At 41.4% G+C, this 17,500-nt stretch overlaps 1 protein-coding gene across 1 annotated transcript in view; it reads right to left on the bottom strand.

Moving 5' to 3' along the window:
- The window catches only part of LOC138975673 (uncharacterized), a 17,758-nt gene extending 833 nt beyond the window's left edge, over positions 1 to 16,925 (bottom strand). Inside the window, exons 1-4 of the mRNA XM_070348406.1 lie at positions 16,771 to 16,925; positions 12,702 to 12,786; positions 10,078 to 10,314; positions 8,576 to 8,710 (exon numbers count right to left, since the gene is read on the bottom strand). Of these exons, the coding sequence (XP_070204507.1) occupies positions 8,576 to 8,710; positions 10,078 to 10,314; positions 12,702 to 12,753 (424 nt within the window). The 5' untranslated portion in view covers positions 12,754 to 12,786; positions 16,771 to 16,925. The remainder of the gene's footprint in view (positions 1 to 8,575; positions 8,711 to 10,077; positions 10,315 to 12,701; positions 12,787 to 16,770) is intronic.
- Positions 16,926 to 17,500: the final 575 nt, after the last annotated feature.

The raw sequence follows: 17,500 nt of genomic DNA on the forward strand, positions 1-17,500 counted from the left end.
GCCCGGAAGCAGCGTCACGCAAGGGTCGTAGCAGACGACGGCCGGTTTATCAGTGCAAATCGCCGTTCCTCTCAACAGTCAAAAGCTATCGCTAGAGTTCTTGTGAACCACAGCCGTTGTTTCGTGCATAAAAAAACGTGCTATTGTAGATAAGCTCACGTCGAGTCGCATTCAAATGACTAACTATGACTGTCACGTTTCACATATATCACTTAAGGTGATTATGAACCGGTTAATTACTACTAATTAACTAACCACACCACGATCCACTCTCGCAGGCATACAATTAAATAGAGTCAACAAAAGTATAAGTTTCAGACGCCTGTTTATGTATAAACTCTCCACCTCCCTCGAGCCTTCACTCAAAATATGTTCCTTTTACGTTCTCAACACGTAAAAAAACCAGTGTTCACTGACAAAATGCCAGTAGTATATAGAAAATTATAGTAACACGCTGATCCCGTGTAAATACAGTCAAATGAGAATGTTCTGTTCAAAAAGCTCCAGTTCATGCAGGGGTCACACACCCCACGTTGTCACTACTCCAATGAAATCACAGATAAGAAAAGACAACGGTGGTCAACGGGGTGCGTAAGACATGGTGCACTTAGCTTTCTTTCTGTATGCTGGTTAGCCGGTATGCTGGTTAGCCGGGTTGCTGGTTAGCCGGGTTGCTGGTTAGCCGGTTCGCTGGTTAGCCGGTCTGCTGGTTAGCCGGTCTGCTGGTTAGCCGGTTAGCGTAGCTTCCTCAGGTCCCAGCTCCAACGTCTGCAGCTAGCAGTGTCCCGTCAAAGGCAGCCGTGCAGCGGTTTCAGGAAACCGAAAGAAACGAACGAAGCGAAGCGAAACGAAGGCTGCAAACAGAAAGCATCGGTGCACTAAACATGTCAGCTACCCCTCACCCACCACCTTAAAACATGTCATCTTTAAATATCTCATCGAGCACGTGGGCCTGCACAAAACGGACTTTTTACAACAACAAAACAGTCATTTTCCGTCCTTCTCTCCCTATCTGCAAAAACCATATACAGATTAGTATTTTAGCGTCACAGAGAGTAAATTATGCGCTAACCTGGAAAGAACAACAGAGAGTATTTCATTCCACAACACAGACTCATCAACAGCGTTAAATAATGATTTATTACCTCAAAAGCCTATGATTGTACTCTCAATGGAAGCAAAGTCCGCCTCCTCCCTGGAACAGCCTCTGTTCGTCAACAGTGACCAAAAACCTCCAGAACCCCTTGTCGAATCCTTATGCGAAAGCCATCGCCGACGAAGGAATGTTGACGACTTGTCCTCAGCAAAATATGTAGCAGTTGAAGGAAATAACTCGTGGAAGTTCCCCTAGAGTGCCGAATATAATCTTCGGTGAAAAACCATCATACTCTAGAAACTGTATTAGATCCTTCCCCTTCTGTCGCTGGGTGTCAAGTGCGCCGTCCTTGTGCCTCTCTCAGACAACCTAGCCAATAACACGTGACTGACCTTGTCACAAAACCAGTCCAGCTATACACAATTCTGCCTCCCCAAGCAGAAAAAAGACACGAGAAACTCAATCCCTGAAAATCCCGTGTGCGCTGTCAGCGAAAAACCGTCAGCCCTATGACAGCAGAAACCTCCACTGTAAAACTCGTGCGCAGCAAACCCTCCGTGTTCATTGAGCACTGTCAGCAAACTCTGCTGTAGCCCAATATCACGCACAGGCGCTTTCTATCATACATTGACCCAGAACAGGCACTCCACTGAGTGACACTTTCTTGGTCTATGTCACCCGATCGTGACACACCTCCCCTCTTCAAGACGAAACCTCGGTTTCGCTCACAGTCATGTTCTCCTCTACAGCCCGAGAGAGAAAGTCAGCTCCAACATTGTTGGCGCCCGGAATGACGCGTACCGTGAATTGGTACGGTTGGAGAATCAACGCCCAGCGCATAAGTCTGGCGTTTGCCAACCTTGCAACCTGAAGATATTGCAGAGGTTGATGGTCCGTCTCCAGACAGAAAGGTCGTCCTCAAAAACGAGCAACCCCTCGTTTCACCCCTGATGACTGCAACCTTCTCTGTCTTCTTGTCTTTGTTCTTCTGGTCTTTGTTCTTCTCCCCGTAGGCTGTCCTCTCTATGTAGGCGCGCAGCAGGTTGGCGTGGTACAGGCGTGCTTTCCCGTGCATCATGATCCTGTAGTCATGGTTAGTTTAGCAAAGCTTTATCACAAAAGTAAGTCTAACGCAGCTATATAGTCGGGTAGCTGAGTTCAGATAAGTGCAACATGCTAAACGTTGAGGGTTACAAGCATCCACCTGGTCTCAATGGAGAGTCTGGACGTGGAGTAGTGTAGTCTAGGTAGGTGGACATTCTGAATTTGGTTTGTTTGGCCGCCATGACACTTTTCAAAATGGCCGCCTGAAAATCTTATGCGGGCCATATCTCACGTGTTATATGGACTAAAGTGACAAACTAAAGGGCTATATATATGTATTTTGACATGAAGAATTCAAATATGCAAGAATAAACATGATCTAAGTAGGTGGACATTCTGAATTTGGTTTGTTTGGCCGCCATGACACTTTTCAAAATGGCCGCCTGAAAATCTTATGCGGGCCTTATCTCACGTGTTATATGGACTAACGTGACAAACGAAAGGGCTATATATATATGTATTTGGACATGAAGAATTCAAATATGCAAGAATAAACATGATCTAAGTAGTGCATTGTATGATTACGTCGACACATATGTCAGATCACAGATGATCAAGCGATGGAACACGTCAACAAACAAAACTGGAAAAGTCGCTGGAGGACTTGTTGGCATTACAAAAACAGACACAGCCAGGGACAGGTGGTCTCTGACACTCAGCGCAAGGTCTCAGCTGGCTAAGGACACTCAGGCCATGTTTGGCCTGTCTAGTGCTGCTGATGAAGATGACGAGCACGACTGTGCACACAAGGACTTCGGGAAAAAGAGGTTGAAACAGGATCAAGATGATCTACAGAAACTCATCAACTTGTTTCAGACATTCAACCCCTTTGCTCACCCATAACCAGACCTGATTTCACTCACAACTTGTGACGTTGCCAGTGATGTTGTGAAACATGACTTGCTAACAGCAGAGGAAACAGGAAAGGAAGTCATCTCAGAGTTTGTGCAGAAAATATTTGCCCTGAAAGAGACTCTTTTCCATGACAGAATCAAAACCAAGAAACTCTGCACCTTGGAGAGCATGTACACACTTGAAGTCAACACTGGAAAGGAGAAAACTGTTGCCCTCAAAGCCGACAGGGACTTGTTCAGACGTGTGATAACAGCTATGGAAGCAGGACGGGATGTTGACATCAACAAGATGTTGGAACAAGAGCTTTGTGGAGTGCCTCTCTCGCTAGCAACTGCTGACTGCAGATTGCGACTGCCAAGAAACAAAGCTGATCTGGCCAAAATACTTCAGCAAAATTTGCCCCAGCTCCAAGCACAACCTGCACCATAGTTGATGGGATGGCGATGATACAAGTCTTGGGGAATCGGATGGGAGCAAAGACTTTAGGAGAGTGGAGTGACAATGTTGCAGAACACGTTGACAAGTACTTCTCACACTCCTGCACCAGAGTTGACTTGGTCTTTGACAGGTACATCAAACAAACAATCAAATCGATGACTCGAGGCAAGAGAACGGACGGCAAGAAAGGGATAAGAAGGAATGTACTGTCACGCACTCAAGCTCTAGGCAAATGGGACAGATTCATACTATTGGAGGAGAACAAGGTCAGCTTGGCCAACTTCCTTTGCGAAGAGCTGGCAAAGAATTTCAGGAATGAGCCTGGAAAAGAGCTGGTGCTGAGTGGTGGCTTTTCTGATGCCGAAAAGGTCTGGTCGTCATCTGACAGAGATGTCACACATCTGTCATCTGCTGAGCATGAAGAGGCAGATACCAGAATGCTTCTTCATGCCAAAGAAGCAAGAGAACAAGGATATCCACAAGTAGTCATCGTCAGCCGTGACACTGATGTTCTTGTTCTACTTGTCGCTCACCAACCACAGCTCAGTATCTTTGTGTCGATGCAAACAGGAACACCCCGGAAGAAGCACTTTGTGCCTGTGCATCAAATTAACATCACTGACCAACAAAGAGAATCATTGCTGGCATTCCATGCAATCACAGGTTCTGACAGCACCAGCCAGTTTGCTGGCATTGGGAAGAAATCTGCATGGAATGTTTTCCTCGACAATCCCCATCTTCTCCAAAGACTTGGCATGGAAGACTTTCCTGATGAGGAAGTGCTCATGGATGCAAAATCATTTGTCTGCAAACTCTACAACCCGAACACCCAGCACACGTCCACACAGCCGCTGCGATGCGACGTTTTCCACAGCGTGAAGAAAACGCTTGAGAACTTCCCCCCCCCCACACAAGATGCTTTGAACCTACACATCAAGAGATCTCACTACCAGGCACTTGTGTGGAGGCGGGCTCTGGAAACTAAGCCACACCTACCGGCTGTTGTCAACAGTGGATGGAAGCTGGTCACGAAGGAGACTGGCGACGTGATTGAGCCCATCCTGCTGAGTCGTGCACCCACAACTGACACAAGACAACGTTTTCTCGAGCTCATAGATTGTGGCTGCACATCTTGTGCTACAAGACGCTGCAGATGTTGGTCCAGTGGACAGGGATGCACAAGAGCATGCCGATGCAAAGACTGCAGAAACCCACACACTTTGGCAGGGCTACGCAACTAAGCCTTGAAATACCACTTTGTGCCTGAGAAACTATTGTTCTGTTTCCATGGAGGCATGTAGCCTGTCATACTCAGTGATCCAGAAGCGACAAATCGTTTCTTATAATGTTACATACCCATTCTTGTGCCATCATTACATGTTCATTGCTAAAAAGGCAAGACCTAACGAGTGTAATGCATAAACGTTTGTGCATCATGTTGTACTATGGTATTTGACATTGTTCTTGTGTATTGAAGAGTCAGAGTTGTTGTGTACTGAAAGTGCATAATTAGCATGATAATTATGCTATATAGTATCATTGGTGTCAGAAAGATAATACTTACTAAATTCGTACATCGCACAGAGCTATTTTGTCAAATATCTAATTTTTGTAAGGAAATGTGAATGTTAGGGTTATTTTTTGTGCCACCATTGACTTTGTCATCATGCAAAACATAGGAATTGACTCCATGTTTTTGAGTTTATCCCAAATATAAGCTGAGATATGAAGAAAAATGTAGATTGTGGCGGCCATTTTGAAAAGTGTCATGGCGGCCATAATATCCAAATTCAGAATGTCCACCTACTTAGATAATGGTTATTCTTGCATATTTGAATTCTTCACGTCAAAATACATATATGTAGCCCTTTAGTTTGTCACTTTAGTCCATATAACACGTGAGATATGGCCCGCATAAGATTTTCAGGCGGCCATTTTGAAAAGTGTCATGGCGGCCAAACAAACCAAATTCAGAATGTCCACCTACCTAGACTACACTACTCCACGTCCAGACTCTCCATTTAGACCAGGTGGATGCTTGTAACCCTCAACGTTTAGCGTCTCATTTTTTTGGCAAGCTACAAATTTCAGCTACCCGACTAATAGCTAGAACACGCGGTGATGAAAGCGGTGGATACAAAAATCCCGCAACCAGAAAATGCAGAAGAAAAATCCAAACGGTGTAGAACAAATCGCGTAGCCTACTTTATGGCTGCTTTTTGCGGTAAAACAAAATGTTTCCCACAGCCGTGGTTAGGACAGAAGTCCTCGGACCCTTCCCCCACAAAATTCCAACAAAGTCAAAATATGGAGAAAAATCCAAGTAAAACAAGACTATAGAAATATAACCTGTTACAGAATGCGAAACAACAATGTAGAGAAAACTGAGTAAAACGAATAACAAATCCGCTAACCCCGCTCAGCTCTCTGCAACGGAAAACTCTGAACGTACAACAACAAAGATTCACAAACAAAGGAAAGGGAAGTAATCACAGTTAGCGCATACAATAACTCACAAATTACAATTTACATTTCCTGCAAGATGTGAATCGCTTAAGGTGTGGTATATGATCAAAACTATACAAAAAAGGGTAGCACCAAGCAGAAAATAAGTCGAGCACTGACGAGATTATCTGCTCTTAGTTATCCTTAATTGGTGGGTCTTTATCAGTTGGAAATTAACTGAGTAAATCCCGGCTTGGCCCCCATGTGTCACGTTTCACATATATCACTTAAGGTGATTATGAACCGGTTAATTACTACTAATTAACTAACCACACCACGATCCACTCTCGCAGGCATACAATTAAATAGAGTCAACAAAAGTATAAGTTTCAGACGCCTGTTTATGTATAAACTCTCCACCTCCCTCGAGCCTTCACTCAAAATATGTTCCTTTTACGTTCTCAACACGTAAAAAAACCAGTGTTCACTGACAAAATGCCAGTAGTATATAGAAAATTATAGTAACACGCTGATCCCGTGTAAATACAGTCAAATGAGAATGTTCTGTTCAAAAAGCTCTAGTTCATGCAGGGGTCACACACCCCACGTTGTCACTACTCCAATGAAATCACAGATAAGAAAAGACAACGGTGGTCAACGGGGTGCGTAAGACATGGTGCACTTAGCTTTCTTTCTGTATGCTGGTTAGCCGGTATGCTGGTTAGCCGGGTTGCTGGTTAGCCGGGTTGCTGGTTAGCCGGTTCGCTGGTTAGCCGGTCTGCTGGTTAGCCGGTCTGCTGGTTAGCCGGTTAGCGTAGCTTCCTCAGGTCCCAGCTCCAACGTCTGCAGCTAGCAGTGTCCCGCCAAAGGCAGCCGTGCAGCAGTCACAGGAACACGAAACGAACGAACGAAGCGAAGCGAAACGAAGGCTGCAAACAGAAAGCATCGGTGCACTAAACATGTCAGCTACCCCTCACCCACCACCTTAAAACATGTCATCTTTAAATATCTCATCGAGCACGTGGGCCTGCACAAAACGGACTTTTTACAACAACAAAACAGTCATTTTCCGTCCTTCTCTCCCTATCTGCAAAAACCATATACAGATTAGTATTTTAGCGTCACAGAGAGTAAATTATGCGCTAACCTGGAAAGAACAACAGAGAGTATTTCATTCCACAACACAGACTCATCAACAGCGTTAAATAATGATTTATTACCTCAAAAGCCTATGATTGTACTCTCAATGGAAGCAAAGTCCGCCTCCTCCCTGGAACAGCCTCTGTTCGTCAACAGTGACCAAAAACCTCCAGAACCCCTTGTCGAATCCTTATGCGAAAGCCATCGCCGACGAAGGAAAGTTGACGACTTGTCCTCAGCAAAGTATGTGGCAGTGTGAAGGAAATAACCGGTGGAAGCTCCCCTAGAGTGCCGAATACAATATTCGGTGAAAAACCATCATACTCTAGAAACTGTATTAGATCCTTCCCCTTCTGTCGCTGGGTGTCAAGTGCGCCGTCCTTGTGCCTCTCTCAGACAACCTAGCCAATAACACGTGACTGACCTTGTCACAAAACCAGTCCAGCTATACACAATTCTGCCTCCCCAAGCAGAAAAAAGACACGAGAAACTCAATCCCTGAAAATCCCGTGTGCGCTGTCAGCGAAAAACCGTCAGCCCTATGACAGCAGAAACCTCCACTGTAAAACTCGTGCGCAGCAAACCCTCCGTGTTCATTGAGCACTGTCAGCAAACTCTGCTGTAGCCCAATATCACGCACAGGCGCTTTCTATCATACATTGACCCAGAACAGGCACTCCACTGAGTGACACTTTCTTGGTCTATGTCACCCGATCGTGACAATGACGACTGCATTGTAAAAAGGAAACTGGATCACACGGGTTCACGATGGCTCAGGGGTAAGATAAACAACGCTCAAATAAATTCTTTGAAAATTGCTCGCTCTTTATGGAGGGCACCTAGGATGTTCTCAATTGGTGAGTGTTTAAATGAAAGGGTGTTTGCACTGTGTGTAAAAGCCTGACAGTATCTGTGATGGTTTACGGGAGGCTTACTGTGCCTTTAAAAAAATAGTTGTCAGCAAGAACGTGTGTCGCATGACTATTCGCAACAGTATTTCACTGGATAGAGTGGTTGGGCTTAATGGGTTTTCGCACTACATTTTGTATTCATGTGCCAATAACTTTAAAGCGTTAGCAAGTACTTGTGTCACGTGACCAAACGAAAGCATTTCATTGGATAGAGTGAGTGCGTTAAAACTGTTAGCGCACTGTATTCTTGTATTTATGTGTCTGCGCCCCTTCTTTGGATATGAGAATATTTTTCTTATCTTTTAATTTAGTGAAATGTAGTTCACCATCTCCACAATACTAACAGATGTTTGAGTCGAGATCTTCATGCAGTTGACAGAAAAGCACAAGACATTCTTATTCCGACTAATTTCGAGTAAGTCTCAGCTTAACACCTGTATTTTGAAGTCAAAGACACATAATCACGCACGCACACACGCACACACGCACGCACACGCACACACACACACACATCCATCCACACCCCCCCCAAACCCCACACCCCTCCCCCCACCCCTCCCCCAACCCCCGACACAGACACACGCACCTCTCCTGAGGAAGCCATTGCGCCTGTAGAGAAGACCGTACGATCCCCCCGCGGGGTTGTCTCTCCCGTAGAAGAAGAAGTCTTTGTTGATGGAATGCACCTCGGCGTCGTTTGATTGAGTGGACGCATCGCCGGCTGAAATAGAGTAAGATTGTGATAGAAAATGTGTTTTCCTCCTTTAAACCCATACAGAAAAAAAGTTTCGTCTGCGTCGAAAGCGTGGAACGTGCGTGTTCATTTAAGAGAGAGAGAGAGAGAGAGAGAGAGAGAGAGAGAGAGAGAGAGAGAGAGAGAGAGAGAGAGAGAGAGAGAGAGAGAGAGAGAGAGAGAGAGAGAGAGAGAGCGTGCGGGCGTCTATGTGAACGATGGAGAAAGGCAGAAAGAGATAGCAACTGACCAAAGAAGAAATAGAGAGAAGCTGAGGACTGGGTGGCCGAGTGGTAACGCACTTGCGCTCGGAAGCGAGAGGTTGCGAGTTCGACCCTGGGTCAGGGCGTTAGCAATTTTCTCCCCCCTTTCCTAACCTTGGTGGTGGGTTCAAGTGCTAGTCTTTCGGATGAGACGAAAAATCGAGGCCCCTTCGTGTACACTACATTGGGGTGTGCACGTTAAAGATCCCACGATTGACAAAAGGGTCTTTCCTGGCAAAATTGTATAGGCATAGATAAAAATGTCCACCAAAATACCCGTGTGACTTGGAATAATAGGCCGTGGAAAGTAGGATATGCGCCGAAATGGCTGCGATCTGCTGGCCGATGTGAATGCGTGATGTATTGTGTAAAACAATTCCATCTCACACGGTATAAATAAATCCTTGCGCCTTGAATATGTGCGCGATCTAAATTGCATAAAAAAAAATTAAATTTACAAAAAATCCCTGCGCTTAGAACTGTACCCACGGAATACACGTGATATAAGCCTCATATTGATTGATTGATCAACTACAAAGAAGCTTAACTGAGAAACATTTTTAAAAAAAACAAAAGATATCTGTACTTCGTTGTATAGATTTTGAAAACAAAGTCGTATACATTTGACCTGAACTTGTTTACAGTTGTGGCCATTTCCCTTTGTTAGTTCCGCCCCTGGCGGTAAAATGCCATCGGTTAGGCGCGGGTATTATATACACACAGAAGAAATAGTACAATCGAACCTCCCCTGACGACCACCTCTTGATAACGACCACCTGTCCAGTGTCAGGATCACAATGGATCGAAGTTCACTCCCATGGAATTCACTTTTCCACAACGACCGCCTGTCTCAAACGACCGCTAGTTATTGTTCCCTTGGGTGGTCGTTATAGATGAGTTCGAATGGTGTTTTTTTTATCTTGTCATTTCGTTGTTCGTTACGGCCTTATTTTAATTGAGCTCGAAGTTGGCTTCGCAAAGATTTGCCTGGTTTTTGTTCGGTGCATTTCAGTGCCAAATGTTTGTGCAGCGAGCTTCGTGAATCAATTTCAGGCTATACAGACAGGTTTGACTGTATCTTTCTTATCTTACCGTATCCGTTGTTGGAAGAGGAATCTCCAACGTTGAACGTCCAGCCCTTAGAGTTGTCGAAAGAAAATATGATCTCGGCTTTGGTCCGGTTGGACGTGTTGAAGGTCAGCTTGACCACTCCCTGCATGTGGCAGCCACAGGTCCCCAGGTTCTTTGTCGGAGTGGTCAGTGAAGACTTCCAGGAGATGCCAGCGCCGTTGATTTGGCTGTCTCCTGTGCGAAGGTCAGCTTTAAAGTCTGCGCATGCGAAAAGAAATGTAAACTGACAAATAAAACGATCCACACAGAAGAAAAAAAACTGTACGCACGTGTTAACGAAGACGATACAAATCACAAAAATTCAAAAACAGACAGACTGTTAACGTTCCAATAATCAGAATTAAAAAAAAAAGAATGGGAGGTAATTGGAACGTTTGTTATTGACAAAACAAAACGTTACATTTATCATTGACAAAACAAAACGTTACATTTATTATTGACAAAACAAAACGTTACATTTATCATTGACAAAACAAAACGTTACATTTACTGTAGACAAAACAAAACGTTACATTTACTGTAGACAAAACAAAACGTTACATTTACTGTAGACAAAACAAAACGTTACATTTACTGTAGACAAAACAAAACGTTACATTTACTGTAGACAAAACAAAACGTTACATTTACTGTAGACAAAACAAAACGTTACATTTACTGTAGACAAAACAAAACGTTACATTTACTGTAGACAAAACAAAACGTAGCATTTACTGTAGACAAAACAAAACGTAGCATTTACTGTAGACAAAACAAAACGTAGCATTTGTTATTGACAAAACAAAACGTAGCATTTACTAGTACGTCGACCCACAGGTCTTTGAAGTAGACAACAAGACAGACACTTATGAAACAGATAATGAACTTATCTCAAGATCGTGTGGCTACTCGCTTGCAAAATGCCGGCGAAGTAATGATATTACAATGTTCGACGTTTCGACCCTGCGCTCTTCCTCAGGAACACAAATCGCGAAACAAAGAAGATAAAATAAGAGGACAGACGATAGAACAGAAAGGAGAACTACTGATGTCACGATTCACGAAACAAAACAAATTAACGGACAGAGGAGCAAGGGAGGCTTCACCAATTTACAACCATGTACAATTTTGTTATTTGTATTGTTCGTGCAATCTCATGTTACCTCTATGATTTTTTAAATATTTTGGGAGGTGCAATCGCCGTTGATTTTGCTGTTTCCGGTACGAAGATCGTCTTCAAAGTCTGTGCATGTGAGAATAAATATGGATTGACCAACAGTCTATTAACAATTAGTTTCTTTTTCTTTTTGTGCAATCTACTTTTTTTCCTCTATGATTTTTTGTATAATACTTTGTGTGTTTGTGTGTGCCAGCGTTGTTAATTGTGCTGTCTCATGTACGAATATAAGCGTCGAAATCTGTGCATGCTAAACAAAATGTGGATTGAAAAACCGTCGATTTACAACTATTTAATTGGTATCTATTCATGTGCAATCTATTTGTTTCCTTTCTCTTTGTTTTGTTTTGTTATGTGTTTGTATATGTGTATGTGTATGTGTATGTGTCTGTGTGTGTGTGTATGTGTATATGTGTGTGTATGTGTATATGTATGTGTATGTGTATGTGTATGTGTATGTGTATATGTATGTGTAAGTGTATGTGAATGTGCCGTTGCGATATAACCTTCGTGGTTGAAAACGACGTTAAACACCAAATAAAGAAAGAAAGAATGTGAATGTGCATGTGTATGCGTACCATTCTAATAATCATCGCTCCACGGCTATCGCCAGTTTCTCACTGACAGCATGCTAAATTATTGCGCGAATCTATGAAAACAAGAATACAGAGTTATCTCCCATATGTTTTTCGCGAGCACTGATCTAAATTTGAGATCAGTGTTCACGAGACGAAAATGATTGCAGATTGGCCGACTTCGACAGTGATCTCCGTTCTGTTCTTCACAGTTATGATAAAGAGATCGTTCTAATGTCAAAACAAGTCGACATTTTGAGACTGCTGTCGGAAGGAGACCGTGATATATGGTTGCATCATTCTCAACTGGTTACAGAAAAAATCGTCTGCACCGTGGCGCACCAAAGCCAAAGTTGATTATCACTTAACACTTTAGAGTTGTTTGCACAGTATATACATCCGCGAAAGATAGCTCGCTTGAAACTGTCTTACATATCAATTCCTTTGTAATTTAAAGATTACACAACACCATGAAAAATCATTATCGACGATCGCGAATCTGCCTATATCCATAACACATTTCGAAAAGATCTAAATATGCAAAAAAATCGATTTCCTCCCCAGAGAAGGAAAACCAAGGCATCCTGTCAGGGATAGAATGAGACCCGAAGGGAAGTAACTCATTTCTGACCTGAGTTCAGGATGTATGCGTACGTGTATGTGTATGTGTATGTGTGTAGTTAAGGGTGTGTGGCCAAGTGAAGAGATGCTCTGATCTCACGAAAAAGCCTTGGCAAAATGGTGATGGTTTCAGTGGTCTTTTACACAGGAAGTAAATAAGGCATCTCTAAGAAGACCGAAGCAAATTGAATGGACAAAAAGTATACAAAGAGATAATGTTTATATTGCCACACCTGAAGCCAAGACGCCAGTCACAGACAATGCCAGAAGCACCCAGGAAGCCATTATTGGTGTTGTTTGAAGGTGTTAGCCGCTGATCTGCACGAAAAGAAAAATATTGTTAGAATCATAACTATTTCTTAGATATTTTTATTATTATTATTATGGTGAGCTTATATAGCGCGAGCCACAATTAACTGTGCTCTCCGCGCTTTACATACTAATTTCTGCCGTGTGAAATGGAATTTTTTACAGACAAACAAACAAACAAACAAATATTTGATAAGCAAAGGGAAGTAAGCTCTATAAATGCAAACAGCATGTGTAATAGAGTAAATGAGAGTTATTCGGAACCATTCTCCTGGCACCTGAGAGAATAACAAGCGTTGAAATGAACAAGCGACTTTCATCCTCAAAAGAAAAGCAAAATGCCTCCAGCTTGTCCGTATGTCTGCCTGTACGCCTGTCCGTCTGTCTGTGTTTCTGTCTCTCATTCTCCTTTAAACAGTATTTTATTCGTAAACAGACACATGATAATATAACAACATCATTAAGAAGGAGCACAACAAGTTTAAAACTTATGGTAAGTGCTCACATAAACATTCCTGAAATTTCATGGCGGATTATGATCAATGCGACACATTTTTTGAAAAAAGAGATGAGACAAAAAAACAAAAAAATATATAAAAATAAAAAATAAAAAGATTTTTAAAAAAAGGAAAAAAAAGAAAAGGAAAAAAACAGCAAGGAAAACTTAGTTTGAAGTATCGAACACAATCTGTGTCAATACCGAAAACGAAAACGAAAGACACAACAAAATATCAAAAAAAAGATGGGCCCCAAGTAATATATTTAGAAAAACCCACACCAACATCGAACTAAGGTGTCCCAAAGCGGTTTGATTTCTCAATATAGCTTTGGACAACAACAAAAATAGCACTATTTTCAAATATGGAAATGTTTGAATCACCTGTCAGGAGTGTGTCAATATTAACAAATTCTGGAGCTAATGTACCGATTGTTGCGGTTCTTGCATCATTAAACAGGGGACATGATAGCAAATAGTGATGAACAGTTTCAGCAAAATAACCACAAGAACATTCCGGGTTGTTTACTAGGTGGCGATTAAACATATCATATTGTAAATCACTCATTCCAAGTCTTAACCTGCAATGCAAAACTTCAGTTTTGCGATTTGGGGAATAGTAATATGGTGGAATTGAAATATCAAAAGCTGTGAAATGTCGCTTGAACAGACCAACAGAATCACATTGTTGTATATTTTCAGGCAACTTATTCCAAAGACTAGTTGCTGAAGGAATAAAAGATGACTTGTACAAATCTGATTTACACGGGGACAGTCATACGCTCAAGTGGGCGTCTGTGGTGGTAGGGATTCAGGTCAGAAACAAGAGGGGTAGCAATAAAACGTTGAGGTAATTTGGTACATTGCCGTGGACCATTTTATAATATAACATTAACTTGTGACAATTTCTTCGCTCTGTAAGTGGTATAAAGCCAGATTTTGTACAATGTTTCGTGTGAAGTGCCTTTAACAGCACCAACAATAATTCCAATGGATTCGAGTTGCAACTTCTCCAGCTTATCTAGATCTGGCAGCTTCTTTGACCAATTATCCCACACAACATCGCAATAATCAAAATGAGGTAAAATAAAAGATTTATACATTGCTTCTAGGGATCTTCGACTGAGCCTATATTTATAAGATTTTAAACAAGCCACAAGTACTCGACAAGTTGCCACAATAGACTGTATGTGTAAGGCCCATTTACAATTATCTTGAAAAATAACACCTAAATGTTTATGACTTTCTTTTTCTATGAGGGCTACATCGCCAAAAACAAGGGGAAATTTCTGTATACATCTTTGACCGGAAAAGGATATTAACTCTGTTTTCGACTGATTAAATTTCACTTTCCATTTAATGGCCCAGTTTGCAATCTTACCTAAATCAGAATTGAGTATTTCAGTTCTACGGAAAGGGTCATCGAGGCTTAAATACATGCTGGTATCATCTGCAAATAGTTTAATCACTGATTCAATATTATCAACAATGTCGTTTATATAAACCAAAAAGAGGAGAGGTCCTAATACTGACCCTTGGGGAACACCCGCAGAAACCGGCAAAAACTGTGACTTACAACCTTTTACCACAACACATTGTTTTCTTTCCCTCAAATAATTATCAAACCAAAAATACAACTGTCCCCTTATGCCAATAGCGTATAACTTTTTCATCAAACCCTTGTGCCAAACTCTGTCGAAAGCTTTTGACACGTCAAAGAAAATCGCCTGTGATGTTATCTTATCATCAAAAGCTTTGCATATATCATTATACAAACAAATGAGTTGGTATACAGTTGAATCACATGGAATAAAACCGGACTGAACTGGTGTTAACAGGTTATACTCCTTCAAATAAGCAAACACGTGACATTGTACACACCTTTCCATAACTTTACCTACACAGCTAAGAAGTGATATTGGTCGGTAATTTGAACATAATTCCTTTTCACCTTTTTTATATATCGGAATTACATTAGCTATCTTCCATATTGCAGGAACTGTGGCTTCTTCGAGAGATCTGTTGAATAATGCAGTGAGTGGCATCGCAATAATATCTGCACATGCAGCCAGAACTCTATTTGAAACAGAATCAGGACCAGAAGCTTTGCATTCATCAAGATTCTTCAACATAGTAAGCACGTGTGCAGCATCAATAATCAAAAAATCAATGGTGGTATTCTGTTCTCTAACTTCAGGAACTTCATCATCATCATCATCCAATACCGATTGTTTTACAAAACATTCATTGAATACTGTTGGTTTTTCTACATTGGAATAATAAACACGGCCATTGTTTTCGATGGGAGGAAATTCATTTGAAGACATACCTTTGCGTGACATAAACGACTTTACTAATTTCCACCAATCTTTATTGCCAAAACAGTCTTGTGAACTAACACGATTATCCAATTCTTTTAAATATTCTGCTTTCCTCAATCGAATAACATCAGTTAATTTATTGCGAATTCTTCGGAAAAAATCCCAGATCCAAACAGAATTCAATAGTTTTGCTAATGTGTGTATCTTTTTCTTTTTATCAATCAGTCGTTTAATACCGTCAGTCATCCAGGGTGTATCCGCTTCTCTCACAGTTATTTCTTTAACTGGCATACACTGTGTAACCATATCCATTAGGGTATCCGAAAATGCCTCTGCTGCTTCGTCAATCGAACTGAGTGAGACCATACTCGTCCAATCCACATTACATAATTTTTCCTTTAAACTGACAACGTCCAATTTGGAATAATTATAAATCAACCGTTTATAACTTGCTTTGCCTATACTATTTCCTTTAACAATTGCAAGCGGGACCGAATGGTCACTGCAGATTGGCGGTAAAACCTGAATTTCTTCAACAATATCAGGGCTTGGTGTCAAAATCAAATCTATGCACATTGACGTTGTTTCTGTAATTCGTGTAGGTTGTTTGACTAACTGGAACAAACCATTTTTTATCATAATATCTTGCAAATTGAAACACGTACTATTAAGAACATCGGAATTAAAATCACCACAAACAATATACTTCATACCAGTCATACCGGCTGCATTAACTGATGTCTCTCATTCTGACTCTCTTTCTTTATGTCTCTTCCTGTGTCTCACTCTTTCATCACATGACAAATACCAGAACAAGTAATTTCAAATTAGAAATCAAAGTAAAATCTTTGTAAATATTTGCACGACTCTTGTAAATAAAAATAAATTAAGTCTCAATTACCGATTCCACCAGAAACGGTTGTCGAAGCCTTTAATATAAATAAATTCCTCTAAAACAAACAGGCACCCACGGTATAGACGGGTTGGGTGGAAACATTCTGAAGTTATCTGATCCTGCAATTACTGCTACCCTCACATAAGATAAGATAAGATAAGATAAGATCAGATCACATCACATCACATCAGATCAGATCAGATCAGATCAGATCAGATAAGAATGCTAATAATCCCTTTCTTTATTTTAGAAAAAAAGTGATTTTGCCTCGCAATACTCACAGAAACAGTCGCAGAACTGCCAAGGTACTTTTGCACACTGTCGAATTACAGCCCTGTGTAGAACTTGCAGATGGACAACAAGAAACAGGGAGTGAAAGGCTATTTATTCTACAGCGAATTTTGATTAAAAATTGTTATTTCTCACAAGATCATTAGAGCACACAGTGTCAGCTTGGTTTATGGAGCCAAAACTATAATTATCAAACTGAAATGGTAAAGCTGTCGACGTACTTGCCAGCTTCACGTATAGTTCTTTGCTTCTTAATGTTATTAATTTCAGTATAACAGTTATTGACAATAATGATACATCATTATCAAAAAAGAAGAAAATAACGCTGAGGGGCGCTAAACTCCCTCGATACTATTTCCTCATCCTATTTTGACAAGAAATGTTGGATATTGTTTTTAGCGTCCCTTCGACTGATAGGGCTACCCGGAGCCGAAGCGAGTTTGTATTCCTTCTCGGTCCACACGGTATAGTCTATATATGTTTCAATCTATTTACATTACTGTGTATTAATGGAACAGAGAGCTCGTGTCTTTTCACACTCAATTGTTACTTCAAATCTTGTTAGTTGGAGGCGATAAAAGAGAGGCAGCAGCAAACGCAACCGTGGTTTTATGGATTGAAATGACACCGGTGTCATCATAAAAAACCCACATTCGTCAACACACAAAAATCACCATATCCGGAAATTGTGTGTGGTGCAATCGGCAAAACGCCGAAGTT

The sequence above is a fragment of the Littorina saxatilis genome, linkage group LG9 (genome assembly GCF_037325665.1).
Source record: "Littorina saxatilis isolate snail1 linkage group LG9, US_GU_Lsax_2.0, whole genome shotgun sequence".
In the NCBI taxonomy this organism is placed as follows: Eukaryota; Metazoa; Mollusca; class Gastropoda; order Littorinimorpha; family Littorinidae; genus Littorina; species Littorina saxatilis.